Consider the following 13,956-nt stretch of genomic DNA (forward strand, 5'->3'; position numbering starts at 1 on the left):
TGCTGTCTACTAAACATAGAAAAGATTCATGCACAACCTTCACCTTCAAGGAGCAGTTCTCAGTATCCCAAGTAGCTTGTGTTTATCTCCACCCTTTTCCTCCAAGCAGTCAATCCAGGTGAGTGATGACTGAATTCTATAAGACAGAAAAACTCAGATAATTCACAGACATGCAGTTAGTATCCAATGGAACCTTCTTCACTTGGATTGTATATATATATATATATATATATATATATATATATATATATATATATACTTTTTGGTTGATCGTGGGGCTTGAACTCTGGTCTTGGGCACTGTCACTGCACTCTTCAGCTCAAGGCGAGCACTCTACTGCTTGAGTCACAGCGCTACTTATGGTTTTCTAGTGGTTTATTGGAAATAAGAGTCTCACTGACTTTCTTGCCTGGGCTGGCTTTAAACCATGATCCTCAGATCTCAGCCTCCTGAGTAACTAAGATTACAGGTGTTAGCCACCTGCGCCCGGCTTGGATTATATTTTATCACTATTTTTGGAGAACTTCAGCTTCCTTATGTGGAAACTGAATTGTCCAGCTCACAGTGAGTAGATGAATCTCATTATTTAAAATTTCATTTAACTTAAGTAAAATTGGAAGAATTAATTACTCAGACACTATTCACATTTGAGATTCAGTAGCCGCATGTAGCAATGGCTAGTCTGTTAGACAATACTTATATAGAATATTTCCATTATCACAGATTTTCTGTTAGAACTGTTTTAGAGTTTTAACACCACGGTTAGAACTTTCTGCCATGCATATATGCATATACATATTTTCCTACAACTTTGGGGTCATATATTTGTTTGATTATTCATTTGTTTATTGCCAAAATTAGAGCTTGATTTCAGGGCCTGCGCATTGTTCTCAGCTTTTTTTTTTTCTTCTCAAGGCCAGCCACAGCTCCACTTCTGGCATTTTGGTGGTTAAATGGATTTTCCTGTGGGGCTGGCTTTGAACCATGATCCTCAAATCTCACCCTTATGAGTAGGTAGGACTACAGGTGTGAGTGTACTTTATAACTTGACTTTTCATCGCATTATATCATGCATATCTTTCCTATCTAATAACATCCTAAGAAATTGCACTGTTCTAAGAACTTCACTTATAATGATTACATGGGAGTGCAGTGCTTATAAATACCATAGTTTATTGAACTGTGTCTACACTGAAAATCGTTGTTGTCTCCAAAATATTAAATGCATCATCAAAGTTTTTTTGAATTTTTCATTCTAGTATTTATTTTTATAAATAGATAAGTATCTGCTAGTTTTTAGAAAGAACCAAAGACAAACTTTCTTCTTACATAATAATCCATCTTAACTTGGCTCATCTAAAAAAGTAAGTTACTCCTCCCTGTGAAGATATTCTTTTCCCAGCATGCAGTTCCAGTTTTGTACAATTTTAAACACCTTACCCACTATAATGCCTTTTTCTAAAATCCCTCTTGCTATCATCCAGTTTTTGTAAAAACCTTTTCCAAGTTATTTCATTAATAGGAAGGCATAATTAGCTAATAGCAACTTAATGTCATCTTTTCCATGGGTATTTGCATTTTAGGCTGGATCAAAACTGGATTCTAACAAGATTATACTTTAATGGAAGTATCAGAGCATCAATCAGGAGGTTGAGAGTACCCTCATGAACAAATTTTATCATGCATTGCTTTTTTTTGTTTTAAGATTTGAAGGCTAAAGATTACCAGCTCATATAACCCTGGTTCCAGTGCCCTGCATCTTGTAAATACATTTTTCTAATTTGGGGAGGGGCAGGGAAATAAAAAAATGCTGAAACAAGGATTCAGGTTGACCCAATGTAACAATGGAATTTACAAGATACTAAGTTGAAAACGTACTTCATACCTTTGGGAGTAGGGAGCAGGAGGAGTTGGGGAAGTAGAGAGGGAAGGGAATGTAGAGGGAAAACAAAGGAGGGGGGTAACAATGCTCAATAGGAAATGTACTCATTACCTTACTCATGTACCTGTAACAACTCTATACAGTATCTTTACAATAAATAATATTTTTTAAAAAAGTTTACCAGCTCATACTTCCACAATGAACTTGTTATACACCTTAAATACTTCATATGGCTCAAAATAGGAAACCAAAAAGAAAGCAACTTTCTATATAGATTGTCCATTGATGTAAAACTGAGATGCCAAATGCAGTGCCCAGCGCACAGGAACCAAGAGTACAGTCATTAACCTCTAGAATGCTGAGTTGTCTTCTTTGGCTGGAAATCTCTTAATTTTATTATAGACATTATGCAGTAATGTTCTGAAACAATATTCATGGAGAATAAATAGTTCAACAAAATCAGGAAAATTTTATCAAGTCAAAAAGGGGAAAACAAGACAAGAAAATTCTATTCCTGGTTATATAAAAATAGGATTGAACAATAGTCTACCAATAGTCTGAAGAAGAGAACAATTATTTAAGTGAATTGTTATTATAAGTGTAATAATAGAGTGATATGCATGGTAAAATAAAACCTGATGATGAGCCATGAACTCTGCCTTGGGGGGTCAGGAAAATCCTTCTTGCACAGTGTCTTGATACAAGGGAAGGGAGAAAAAAGGTAAAAAGTATATGAAGTTTAGTAGTTTACAAATAGTATGACCAAGGAATGCAAAGTATCAGGAATAGGGTAGCAGTAAATCAAATTGGAGAGATGGAAATGGCCATGTAGCTTAGTGTTGTTGCACTTGATTAATATGCACTAGGCCCTGGGTTCAATCCCCAGCACTAAAAAGGAAGGAAAAAAGAGACAAAGAAAGATTTGCGAAGTGGGCCTAGCACCATCATAGAAGTTTTATTCTCTAGCCCAGGATTTCATACTGTTAATTGCACATTATTACTGCATGCCAGAGTTAAAAGTACAGTTGCCCAAGTCTCAACCATTTGTATTTGAGTGGGTACAGATGTATCAACTTCAGCTGATATGACTTGGGGGCAGCCAGGATAGAGATATCACAGTAGCGCATATGAGTATAGAACATGAAAAAAAAAGTTTGTGAGCCTTTTATTTCTGCAGGAAAATAAATGAACATGGTATGAGAGCCTAAGTATCGATATAGTTTAATCTGCACTTAAAAGTACAAATATACCAATTTTGCAAACTTGGGTAAATTACCTACCTCTCTTTAAGCCTTAGTTTCCTATTTTGGACTTGGGAGCCAATGAGACTATAGTGAGAGAGTGTTCATAAAGTGTTTTGTGGCTATGCATTTTAAAATGTATTATAACTACCTTATTTGACTTGTTTATATAGTGTAAATTTGCACCAGGCGCTGAAGAGCAAATAGACGAGGATCAACTGTCCTGTCTTAGGTCTCTTGGATACTTGATGTCATTTCCTTACATTCCAAAATTTTTGAAGTCAGAGTTGGACAAGAAGGCAGTTTAAAACTTTTCCCTATGGAGCCTTAACATTTTTCCATATCACAGGGACTCTGGAAAGATGGAAAAATAAAATATAGAGAAAGCACAACAGTGCTTTTCAGCTGGCTTACTGTTGATCCTTTTGACCTATGATGACAAATTACTAGGCACTATATTGGTTATAAACACTAAATTTATTTCTACATTCTGGATCCTGGAGGTCCAAGATTACAATGCTAGCATAGTCAGAATTTTTTTTTTTCTGAGTGATGCTCTGTATTCAAGATCAGGAGTGAAATCTATTTGGTTTTGTTTATTTAAATCCCATTCATGAAGGCTTGCCTCCATGACTTATTTACCATCCATATACACACAAAGGCCCACTTCTATAACATAACATTTGAGATAGGATTTCAACAAGTGAAACTGGATGAAGGGTGTAAATATATGCATTGTACTTATACTTTCGTTTCCCCCCCCCTCCCCCATAAGATTGTGGATCTAAGAACAGTATGATCCAGACATTGAATGATCTTAAAGCTGACCTCTGGGCCACTCTATGATTTTGGAGTATTATATTAATCTGGCTTATTCAATTCTCTGTCTTCACTACAAGATTATTTGAAGAATACATAAGATAATTACACTGAGTAGTTATCTAGAGAATTATTTCATATTATTTACTTTTAATTTTTTGGTAGGTACTTGGGTTTGAATTCAGAGCCTTGCATTTGCCAGGCAGGCACCTTACCCCTTGAATCATGCCACATCCAGCATGCTTTGGTTGTTTTTGAGATAGAGTCTTGCATTTGTTTATTCCTAGGGTACCTGGATAGTGAACTTCCTACTTGGATGTCCAACACAGGTAGGATGACAAGCCACACATAGGCACACCCCGTTTTATTGATTGGAATGGATGTCTCTTGTATGTTTTCCAGCTTGACCTTGAACTCCCACTATCCACAGGTCCATTTTCAGAGTAGCTAGGATTATAGGTATAAACCATCTCATTTGGTTTCTATTATTTATGTTTATGAAAAGTTTGAAAGCTATGAGAAAATCTCCTAAAGTTTACTAACCATATCCAGATTCTAGTTGATATACTCATGTTTATTGTGTTACAAACTGTGTTTTTCGTTCTGTTTTATATAGAGATATTTCACATAAAGAATAAAAATATTATTACTAATGCCAATTCAAACAGCTGTGACTATCTAATTTCTATGTTTGAATTTATGTTTTCTGGAAAAACATCCTCAGTACATCGGCCAAAAATTTGATAGTCCTAACAAGCAAATATTTGCTTCCAGTATGATCAGCAGATTGCAAATAGGGGTTCCATGCCTGTAGAGGAGACAGGTCACAGGGGAATTCCCTGCTTGTGACCCTAAAATAATTCTGTCCTGTTCAAAATAGCAGAAGGGTAAAAATGTGTCAAAATTATTAAATGGGAAATTTCTCTTTTTTTTCCTTTTTTTTTTGGGGGGGGTTCCGGTCGTGGGGCCTGAACTCTGGGCTTGGGTGCTGTCCCTCAGCTCTTCAGCTCAAGGCTACTGCTCTACCACTTGAGCTACAGCTCCACTTCCGGCTTTTTTCTTTTTGTTAATGTGGTGCTGAGGAATTGAACCCAGGGCCTCATTCATGCAAGGCAAGCACTCTATCATTGAGCCACTTTCCCAGCCCTTGTATAGAATCTTGTATATACATTTTTCTAATTTGGGGAGGGGAAAGGGAATAACAAAATGCTGAAACAAGGACACAGGATGACCCATTGCAACGATGATACCCACGAGATTCTATATTGGAAATTAACTTTACTCCTTTGAGGGGGAGGTGAACCAGGTAGAGAAAGGAAGGAATAGTGGGAGAACAACAAAAAGGGAATAACAATGCTTGACAAGAAATGTACTCATTACCTTACTCATGTAAGTGTAACCCTTTGGACAGCATCTTTGCAATGAAGTAAAATAAAAACTTATTTAACAAAAAATAAAAAAAATAGAATCCTGTTTTTAAAACATGTAATGGTAGAATAATACCACTAGATGGAAGCAAAATCCCACAATATATATGGAAAGGCCTATCTAGCTTAGTAAACTATGGAAACCACAGAGTTAGTGTTTTATAATCAACAAAGAGTCTCCAGACTTGGGTATTTGACTAGGACCAGGGACACTCAGAAGGAGCAGTCAGCATGCTGAATTTTGGGGGAAAGTCTTCTGTTTTTGGAATTTAGAGACTTGAAGCGTGGCTTTGCTTCTATTTCTTGCCTCATTTATCAGCAAAGGACATCTTTCAAGGATTGATTCATGTCCCCTGAGATATGTGTCCTTGGAGAAGTCTGTAACAAGTGATTGAGGTGATGTGAGGTCCCTGAGACTGTAGCAAGTCCTGTAGTGCTAGTGTCTTGAGGAGATGTGGCACTGAATAGCTCTGTCTCTGTCTCTGTCACAGGCATTGTACTTATACTTTCGTTTCCCCCCCCCCCCCCATAAGATTGTGGATCTAAGAACAGTATGATCCAGACATTGAATGATCTTAAAGCTGACCTCTGGGCCACTCTATGATTTTGGAGTATTACATTAATCTGGCTTATTCAATTCTCTGTCTTCACTACAAGATTATTTGAAGAATACATAAGATAATTACACTGAGTAGTTATCTAGAGAATTATTTCATATTATTTACTTTTAATTTTTTGGTAGGTACTTGGGTTTGAATCAAAGTCCTTGTGAGGAAATTACAAGAAAGTGAACAGTCAGGAAGAGAGTCTAAAACAGATGACACTCTAGACTTCCTGGCTTCCAGAACTTTGACTTTAAAACTATTCCATAAATTTGTCTACCAATGCAAGATATCTGTGTTCTCCATGGCAGTGCAGGGAAACTAAGTCACCAAACCAGCTCTCCCTGAGCAGGATCAGCCTTAGGAATTGGCATGTAGTTTGGACATGTAGTTGCAGACTTGCTTCTCTTCTTCCTGCTGCTGCAACCATGGTGAGGAAGCAGGACTCAGGTTCCATTCTCAGTGAGCTTGAAATCAAGAATGTTGCCTAGCAGTTGAAGGTGTAAGCCTGCTTAGTTTTTGGATAAGAATCAGAAAAACATCAACTAAATGGGATGCATTACTGGTATTGTTTGTAAATGTACATGTATTTTTTTTTCTTCTGTAAGGCACTGAGAAGAACTTATTTATCCTAACACACTTTTCTCTACATGGCCCTCAGCACAGACTTTATAATGCCTCTCCTGACTTGTAAATGACATATCTACATACTCTGTGGAGTCAGGGTTGTGCCATTTCTTTGGATTCACAAAGCAAAGAGAAATCTATGTATGTAAAAATAGGAACTATTCTTTATTTGAGGAAATAAATTTAAAATTTCAGTTTTCCCCATTTAGTATGATGGTGACAATAGTTTTGCCACATATCTTTTATTGGGCTGAGGTAATTTTTTTCTATCCATAGTCACTTGAGAGATTTTTAACAATCACTTTTCTCTAATCCATGGCAACATTTAAACTTATTATCTTTATTTTCTGGTGCTTCTCTGTATCCAACTTGCCAAGAGCAATGACCACTACTGAGCCTCTACAACTACACACACCTGAGAAGAGCAGACCATCACCTGGTATGCAGTTGAGGGCAAATGGCCAGCAGGACTGATCAGCAACTTCACAATGTTCCAATCCTGAGAATGAAACCCTTCCATGCCTGGTTGTGTATCATGGGACTATGGTTCCTGAAGCTATACTTTGTCCTGTTTTGAGAGGAATTAATTCAAATCCTGGTGTTCTACAAGGCTTATGTATCTACAAGTGGCCAGTGCAGGTAGCTCATGCCTGAAAATCTACCTACACAGAAGGCTGAGATCCGCTGATCCCAGTTCAAAGGCAGCCCAGGAAAGGAAAGTGCAAGAGACTCTTTCCTACAGTTAACCAACAAAAGGGCAGAAATGGAGATGTGACTGAGTGCTGACCTTGAGTACTAAAGCTTAGGGCCAAAGATCAGACCCTGAGTCAAATTCCAAAGACAAACACACACAAACACACACAAAATATAACAATGCACAAAAATTTAGTCATATATGAGTCTTCTTATGGTTGCACATTCTTAGTTGGGGGGGAAATCAAACCATAAGATTTCAGTATTTCTTTTGAGCTGTATCATTTGTAAGTCATATACAGGATTGAAGTTACAACCTATTGGGAATTTACCTGTGTTAGTTATCTCCCCTTCCTTATAACTGGCATTTAAGTTTGGAACTTTCTTCCAGTAATGGTATCTCAAAGACTTTGCTCATTCTTTTTGCATAAGCAAGCACCAAAAGAATAAAAGAAATAATTTACAAATAACATATTTATATGATGATTTCTTTGTTGCTTTGTATGTCCCTCCCCCACGGTATAACCCGTGGTTTCACTGTATTTGATGTTGGTATAATTTGGGGAGGGAAAGGGAAAAAACAAATCATTTAAATAAGGAAACCAGTGGACCCATTTCAACAATGAGAGGTACAAGTTTTTATGTAGAAAACAAACTTTACAAGTTTGGGGGGGCGGAGGGAGGAGGATGGGGTGGTGGGACTGGAGGGGGGAGGATGGGAAGGGATGGGAAGGGATGGGAAGGGAAACAAAGGAGGAGGCTACAATGCTTGATAAGAAATGTACTCATTATCTTGCCCATGTAATTGTAATCCCTCTGTACAGTATTTTCACAATAAAAAAAAAGAGAGGAAAAAATTAAATTGTTTAAATAGGGATATTGTTGGACACATTGCAATAATGAGATGTACAAAACATTATGTCGAAAAATGAAGTTTACAACTTTGGTGCTGGGTTTTTGGGGGTAGGGAGGACAGGGAAAGGAGGGGAGAGATGGGAAAGAATGGGAAGGGAAAACAAAGGAGGAGGCAACAATGCTTGATAAGAAATGTATGGTATTTTCCCAATAATAAAGTTATTAAAAATAATATATACCACATATATGGTATATATGTGCACATCAGAGGGAAAGCAGGAGGAGGACAGAGAGACAGAGGCAAACTGGGGACAACATACAACAGTAGGACCTATCAGCTGCACGGGACATTGATCATAACAAACTAAGCAACACAATGGCAGCAATGGAGGGAATGAGCAGGAAAGAGGGAACAGCTGACACTAAGCAAAAGGAAAGAAATGTATATATAACCCCATGTGGAAGAAATAACTGTATTGTCAAAGCCCATAGAATTAACAAACTTTATAAGCCACAATAAAGATAATTTGCCCCCACAAAGGTTAGAATGGATTTGTGAGGAAAGTATCACTTACTTCGTGACTATAACAATCCTGTGAAATTTGTGAAATTTATGTAATTACTTAATCACAATAAAAATTCCTATAATAAATTTTAATAGAAGAAACTTTTTGTGTAACCCATACGAAAATGTCACAAACAGTGGCCAATAGCAACAAATATGCATGTTCTTCAGGCTCTAGATGGGGTAAGTGGAATATGAATTCCTCTGTACAACTCTGAACCAGCATTCAGTTACTTAGTAGATTCTGATGAACCTTAAGAGAAGACTTAATCTTGAGTGTTTGTTATACTGAGACATGAACACAGCTCTTGCTGGGTCCTGCTATGAGGTGTGGAGTCCTGGCTGTTGCTGCCCACATGGAATGCAGGCAGGACAAAGAGGGTCTAATACAGAGTTAATAACTTTTCCAGGAGCAGAATCTGTAGAAAGATTAAAAATAGATGTTGTAATTGTCTGACTACCTAACTGAATGTAACTGGTGTTCTTGCTCATACTGTCTTATAGAAGAGAGAGAGAAATATTAAGAATGCTGCTGTTAGTCTGAAGAGTTATGCTGAAGGAGTGTAATCCCATATTTATTATGAAAATGACTGTGTAAAATTTAGTTTTCTCTGACATTTTTCACTTTCATTTAGAAATATTATTAATTAAGGAGAATTTTTTCCTCTGGGTTATTTTGTTATGATATAAGTGATCATAAGGAACTTAATTTATTAGGCCCTATATGAAAAACCTTATTTTTTTTTATCACTTGTAGGGATTGAACTCAGGACCTGGGCGCTGATCCTGAGCTCTTTTGCCCAAGGAAAACACTCTGCCACTTTCAGCCACAGCACCACTTCCAATTTCTGAATGATTAATTGGAGATAAGAGTCACAAGGGGAAATTTCAGCCTGGACTGGCTTTGAACCATGTCCTCAGAACTCAGCCTCAAGAGTAGCTAGGATTACAGACATAAGCCACCAGAGTTTGTCTTATGAAGAACATCTCTAACAGTTGTTGATAACTTGCTCATCAAAAGTTAACTTTGTTTCAGTGATGTCAGATTAACTCGAGTAGGTATTTGATTTCCTTACCTAGATCAGACCACTGTAGTATTGGATAGAAGTCCTGAGAAACAATGGCAAATGAAGTCTGTGCACAGTATCTTTCTCTAGAATAACTAGAAGAGGGCCAATCAAACTAACCCTTCACCAAGACTCCCCTGGACACACATTTCAATTGAATTGGGCCTCTAGTGTTTCAAGTTGCAGGGTCAAGTACACCACATCCTCCCTGCAGATCCAGGCATCAGGGGAGAGGGGTCCTTCTACCCACTGCTGGAGCCAGCCTGGTATTTGTGGGTCTTTCCTCCAAATACAGAAGAAATTTAAGTCACTTTCTTCACAAGAGAGATGACCTTGCCCTCTGCTTTGTTCTTCTCACATTGCTGCACCCACCTGCTGATTTGCATAGTGCTCCCCAAGGAGAACTTTCCAGCCCTAGTTTGACATAAAGGCTCATCTTGACCTTGACTTCACTGATCAAATCTCCTGGATTGCCAGCTAAAATGAGGCTCTGTTCTTGGGTTCTGGGTCTCCTAATGCTCTGGATGACTGGTAACGGCAGAGGGAGATGAGGATGGTAAAGGGGGTTGAGGGTGAGCCCTCAGGGCCACTGCTTCTTGTTTGTATTCTGTTCATGGGTTAGATGCACAGAACTTGTCTTCTAGAATGAGGCAAGTGAAGTTAATTATATGAGAGTGATGAATGTTCTAGATGGAACCAGTTCCTGAGCTTTGGTGACAACTATGACAACTGTGCAGTGGGTAGTATACATGAGATCTAGAACCTCATTTATTATTTTGATATTTGTATATGTTTTGAAATATTGAATAGTTTTAGGATAGAAGGGAAACCATGAAAAGGATTGGGAATTAATATATAACCACAGAAAAAATTATTTACCACATGTAACCTTGTACTTTTCATTTATATTAATTTCAGGGTCCAATGGCGATATTATAATGACTCAGAATCCACTCTCCCTGGCTATCACCATGGGAGAGACGGTCTCCCTCTCCTGCAGGTCAAGTCAGAGCCTCATAGATAGCGATGGAGATAGCCTTCTGTATTGGTTCCTTCAGAAGCCTGGCCAGTCTCCACAGCGATTGATCTATTGGGCTACCAACCGAGAATCTGGGGTCCCAGACAGATTCAGTGGCAGTGGGTCAGGCACAGATTTCACACTGCAAATCAGCAGGGTGGTGGCTGAGGATATTGGGGTTTATTATTGCATGCAAGGTATACGTTTTCCTCCCACAGTGATACAGTCCTTAACAAAAACATCTCTGTAGGGCTTGGCCCAGCTGTCCTATTTCAAAGCTTGTCTGGAGAGCAGCATAGCAAATTCTCTGAACTGAAGCAGTAATCTGAGTTTGGAGGACTTGACAGAAGATGTCGTACCAGAGAGCTTGTCCAAGTGGGATCTTGGATTACTTCAGCTTCCAGGGACTCCCAGAACCAGAATGTATAATGTTACTGCAAAAGTCAGTTTATCACTTATTACCAAATGTGAAAGACAAAGACAAAATCATCTACCAGAAGCATGCCATTTCTATAGTTTGGAGAGAATTACAGATTCAAATCCCATGCAGAATGACTCAAGAAGCAGTAGTAGCTAGGAATTGAAGAATGAGTCACAAAGCTAGGCTTAAATGTGAGATGGATTTTTGAAATAGGAATGTTACTGAATATCACCAAATAAATAGAATATGTTGGTTACATACAAAAAATTAATTATATGTCTCAGATATTAAAAGCTTTTTGCTTAATCAACTCATGATTCTGAAAGTCCCATTATTATCATTTTTTATTTGTGAAAATACCATACATAGGGGTTACAATTACATGAGCAAGGTAATGAGTACATTTCTTAACAAGCATTGTTGCCTCCTCCTTTGTTTCCCCTTACTTCCCTACCCTCCCCTCTCCCCACCCCCACAACTGTTGTAAACTTTATTTTTCAACATAACGTCTTGTACATCTCATTGTTGCAATTGGTCCACCCATATCCCTATTTAAACAATTTGTTTTTTCCTTCCCCTCCCCAAATCATACCAACATTAAACACAGTGAAAACTGAGGTCTCCTTGGCACAGGCTTATTTTTATTTAACAAAGCTACAAATTGAAGTGTGACACTGCATAATGCTATGTTCCATGTCTTTTTCCTCTGGTCCTCCTCTTATGGAGGCCTTTTCTCACCTGACTCTTAGAGGTTAGAAGATTATGATCTTCCCTTCCAAAAAATCTACCATTAACTGGCAAACAAGCCCCACAATGAGCAAAGGCTTCCACTGAGACTTGAGTATGTATTGGATTTTCTCTCAGAATATGCACAGACCACTCAGACATCCAAAGCAGACCCCTGCTATTTCCCTCAGCACAGGTATCATCTTAGGAAAGGACCATACTTACCAGTTTCTCTATTACATTTAAGTTCTCCTAATCCCTCTGTCACTGATAAATCGAAAATATCTCTACTTCCCCTGGTGGTAAAACATGAAATAGCCTCATAGCCACAGCTGTGCTGGGAGAAGTTCTATAATTACTGAGTCCCAAACAGACAGAAAACATTTATAAAATTATCCACTGACTATATCATGAGCTTTACTAGGGAAGCATTTGAATATCTGAAAGAACCACAAACCACACAGAGAGTTGTTTTTAGTGCCAGGGGCAGACAATACTATTGAACAAATGCTATTTCTGCCAATGTGCCCTCTCTGCTCCTGCCAACACCACTCCATGAAGCAAGGTGATGTCAGGTGAGACAGGGCTTATCCATATGTGTCCTGATTGACCTGAAACTCTCCATATTCCTTCCTGAGTCTCCCTGAGTGATTAGGATTACACATAGGCAGTGTCTGTGGTAGAAACAGTCTTTTCATCTCAAATACCTTATACGTGTATTTCACAGGATGTCACTATCTATCAATGTTACACCTTACATCTTAAATAAGAATCCTACTTTTAAACAGAGCTTTGAAGGCATCTTAGGAAAAGAATAAACACAAAACACTTTGCCCTGGTTTGCATGGCAGCTAGCCTGTGAGACATCAGTGACACAGTGACCCTGAGATCCCTGTGTGCAGATCAGCTTCTTACTCTATGCACACAACAGATCTTTTTTAAAATAAGCTTTTTTATTGTGAAAATACTGTACAGAGGGTTTACAATCATATGAGCAAGGTAATGAGTACATTTCTTATCAAGCATTGTTGCCACCTCCTTTGTTTTTCCCCTACCATCCCTGCCCTTCCATCTCCACAACTACATTTCCCTCTCTCCTCCCTCACCCCATGCCTAAATTATAAAGTTCATTTTTTGACATGACGTCATGTACATCTCATGGGTTAACCTGTATCCCAATTTGAACAATTTGTTTTTACCCTTTAGCTCCCCAAATTATACTAATATCAAATACAGTCAAAACAGGGGTTATACCATGGGGAGGGTCATACAAACTACAATAAAATTACGTGGTACATGTTAAATAGTTTAGAAACCATTGCAAGGAAGAAAAAAAACACCTGTGTCCCTGTCGTGGGGTTCATTTCGCTGACCTTTTCTGCTTGTCTCAGATATATACTAGTTATTGCAAATAAGGGAACCCATGGGAATTATGTTTCTTTGGGCCTGGCTTATTTCACTTAATATATATTTTTCTAAGTCTTTCCATTTACTAACAAATGGGGCAATAACATTCTTTCTGGTGGAGGCATAAAATTCCATTTTGTATATATACCACTTTTTCTTGATCCATTCATCTCGTGAGGGGCATCTGGGTTGGTTCTGTACCTTAGGTATGGTAAATATGGCTGTATTAAAAACATGTGCTGGTAGCTTTAGTATCGTCTACACAAGAGATCTTTATGTTTATGATTTCTACCTGAACCCAGGGCATAACAGTATTATTAAACAAATAATTTTTTTAAATTTAATTTTATTTTTTTATTGTGAAAATACTGTAGAGAGGGGTTACAATAACATGGGCAAGATAATGAATACATTTCTTATCAAGCATTGTAGCCTCCTCCTTTGCTTCCCCTTCCCATCCCTTCCCATCTATCCCCACATCCCCCCACCCTTATTACAAAAATTGTGAAGTGGTTGATCTCCACTCTCATATTCACTCTTCTTTCCTCCTGAAACATAGCCATTCCTAAAATGTCTTGGTCTCAAACCAAGGTGTCAGGACATTGT

General features: G+C 38.1%; 1 gene segment (V, D, J or C); it reads left to right on the plus strand.

Annotated features, from left to right (window-relative positions):
• Positions 1-11,046, plus strand: part of LOC122114179 — a 49,577-nt gene extending 38,531 nt beyond the window's left edge. Inside the window, 1 exon segment of the V gene segment in view lies at positions 10,697-11,046. Coding sequence covers positions 10,697-11,046 — 350 coding nt within the window.
• The last annotated feature ends 2,910 nt before the right edge of the window (positions 11,047-13,956 follow it).

Source organism: Dipodomys spectabilis, unplaced genomic scaffold (genome assembly GCF_019054845.1).
Source record: "Dipodomys spectabilis isolate Male_0828 unplaced genomic scaffold, ASM1905484v1 ptg000106l, whole genome shotgun sequence".
In the NCBI taxonomy this organism is placed as follows: Eukaryota; Metazoa; Chordata; class Mammalia; order Rodentia; family Heteromyidae; genus Dipodomys; species Dipodomys spectabilis.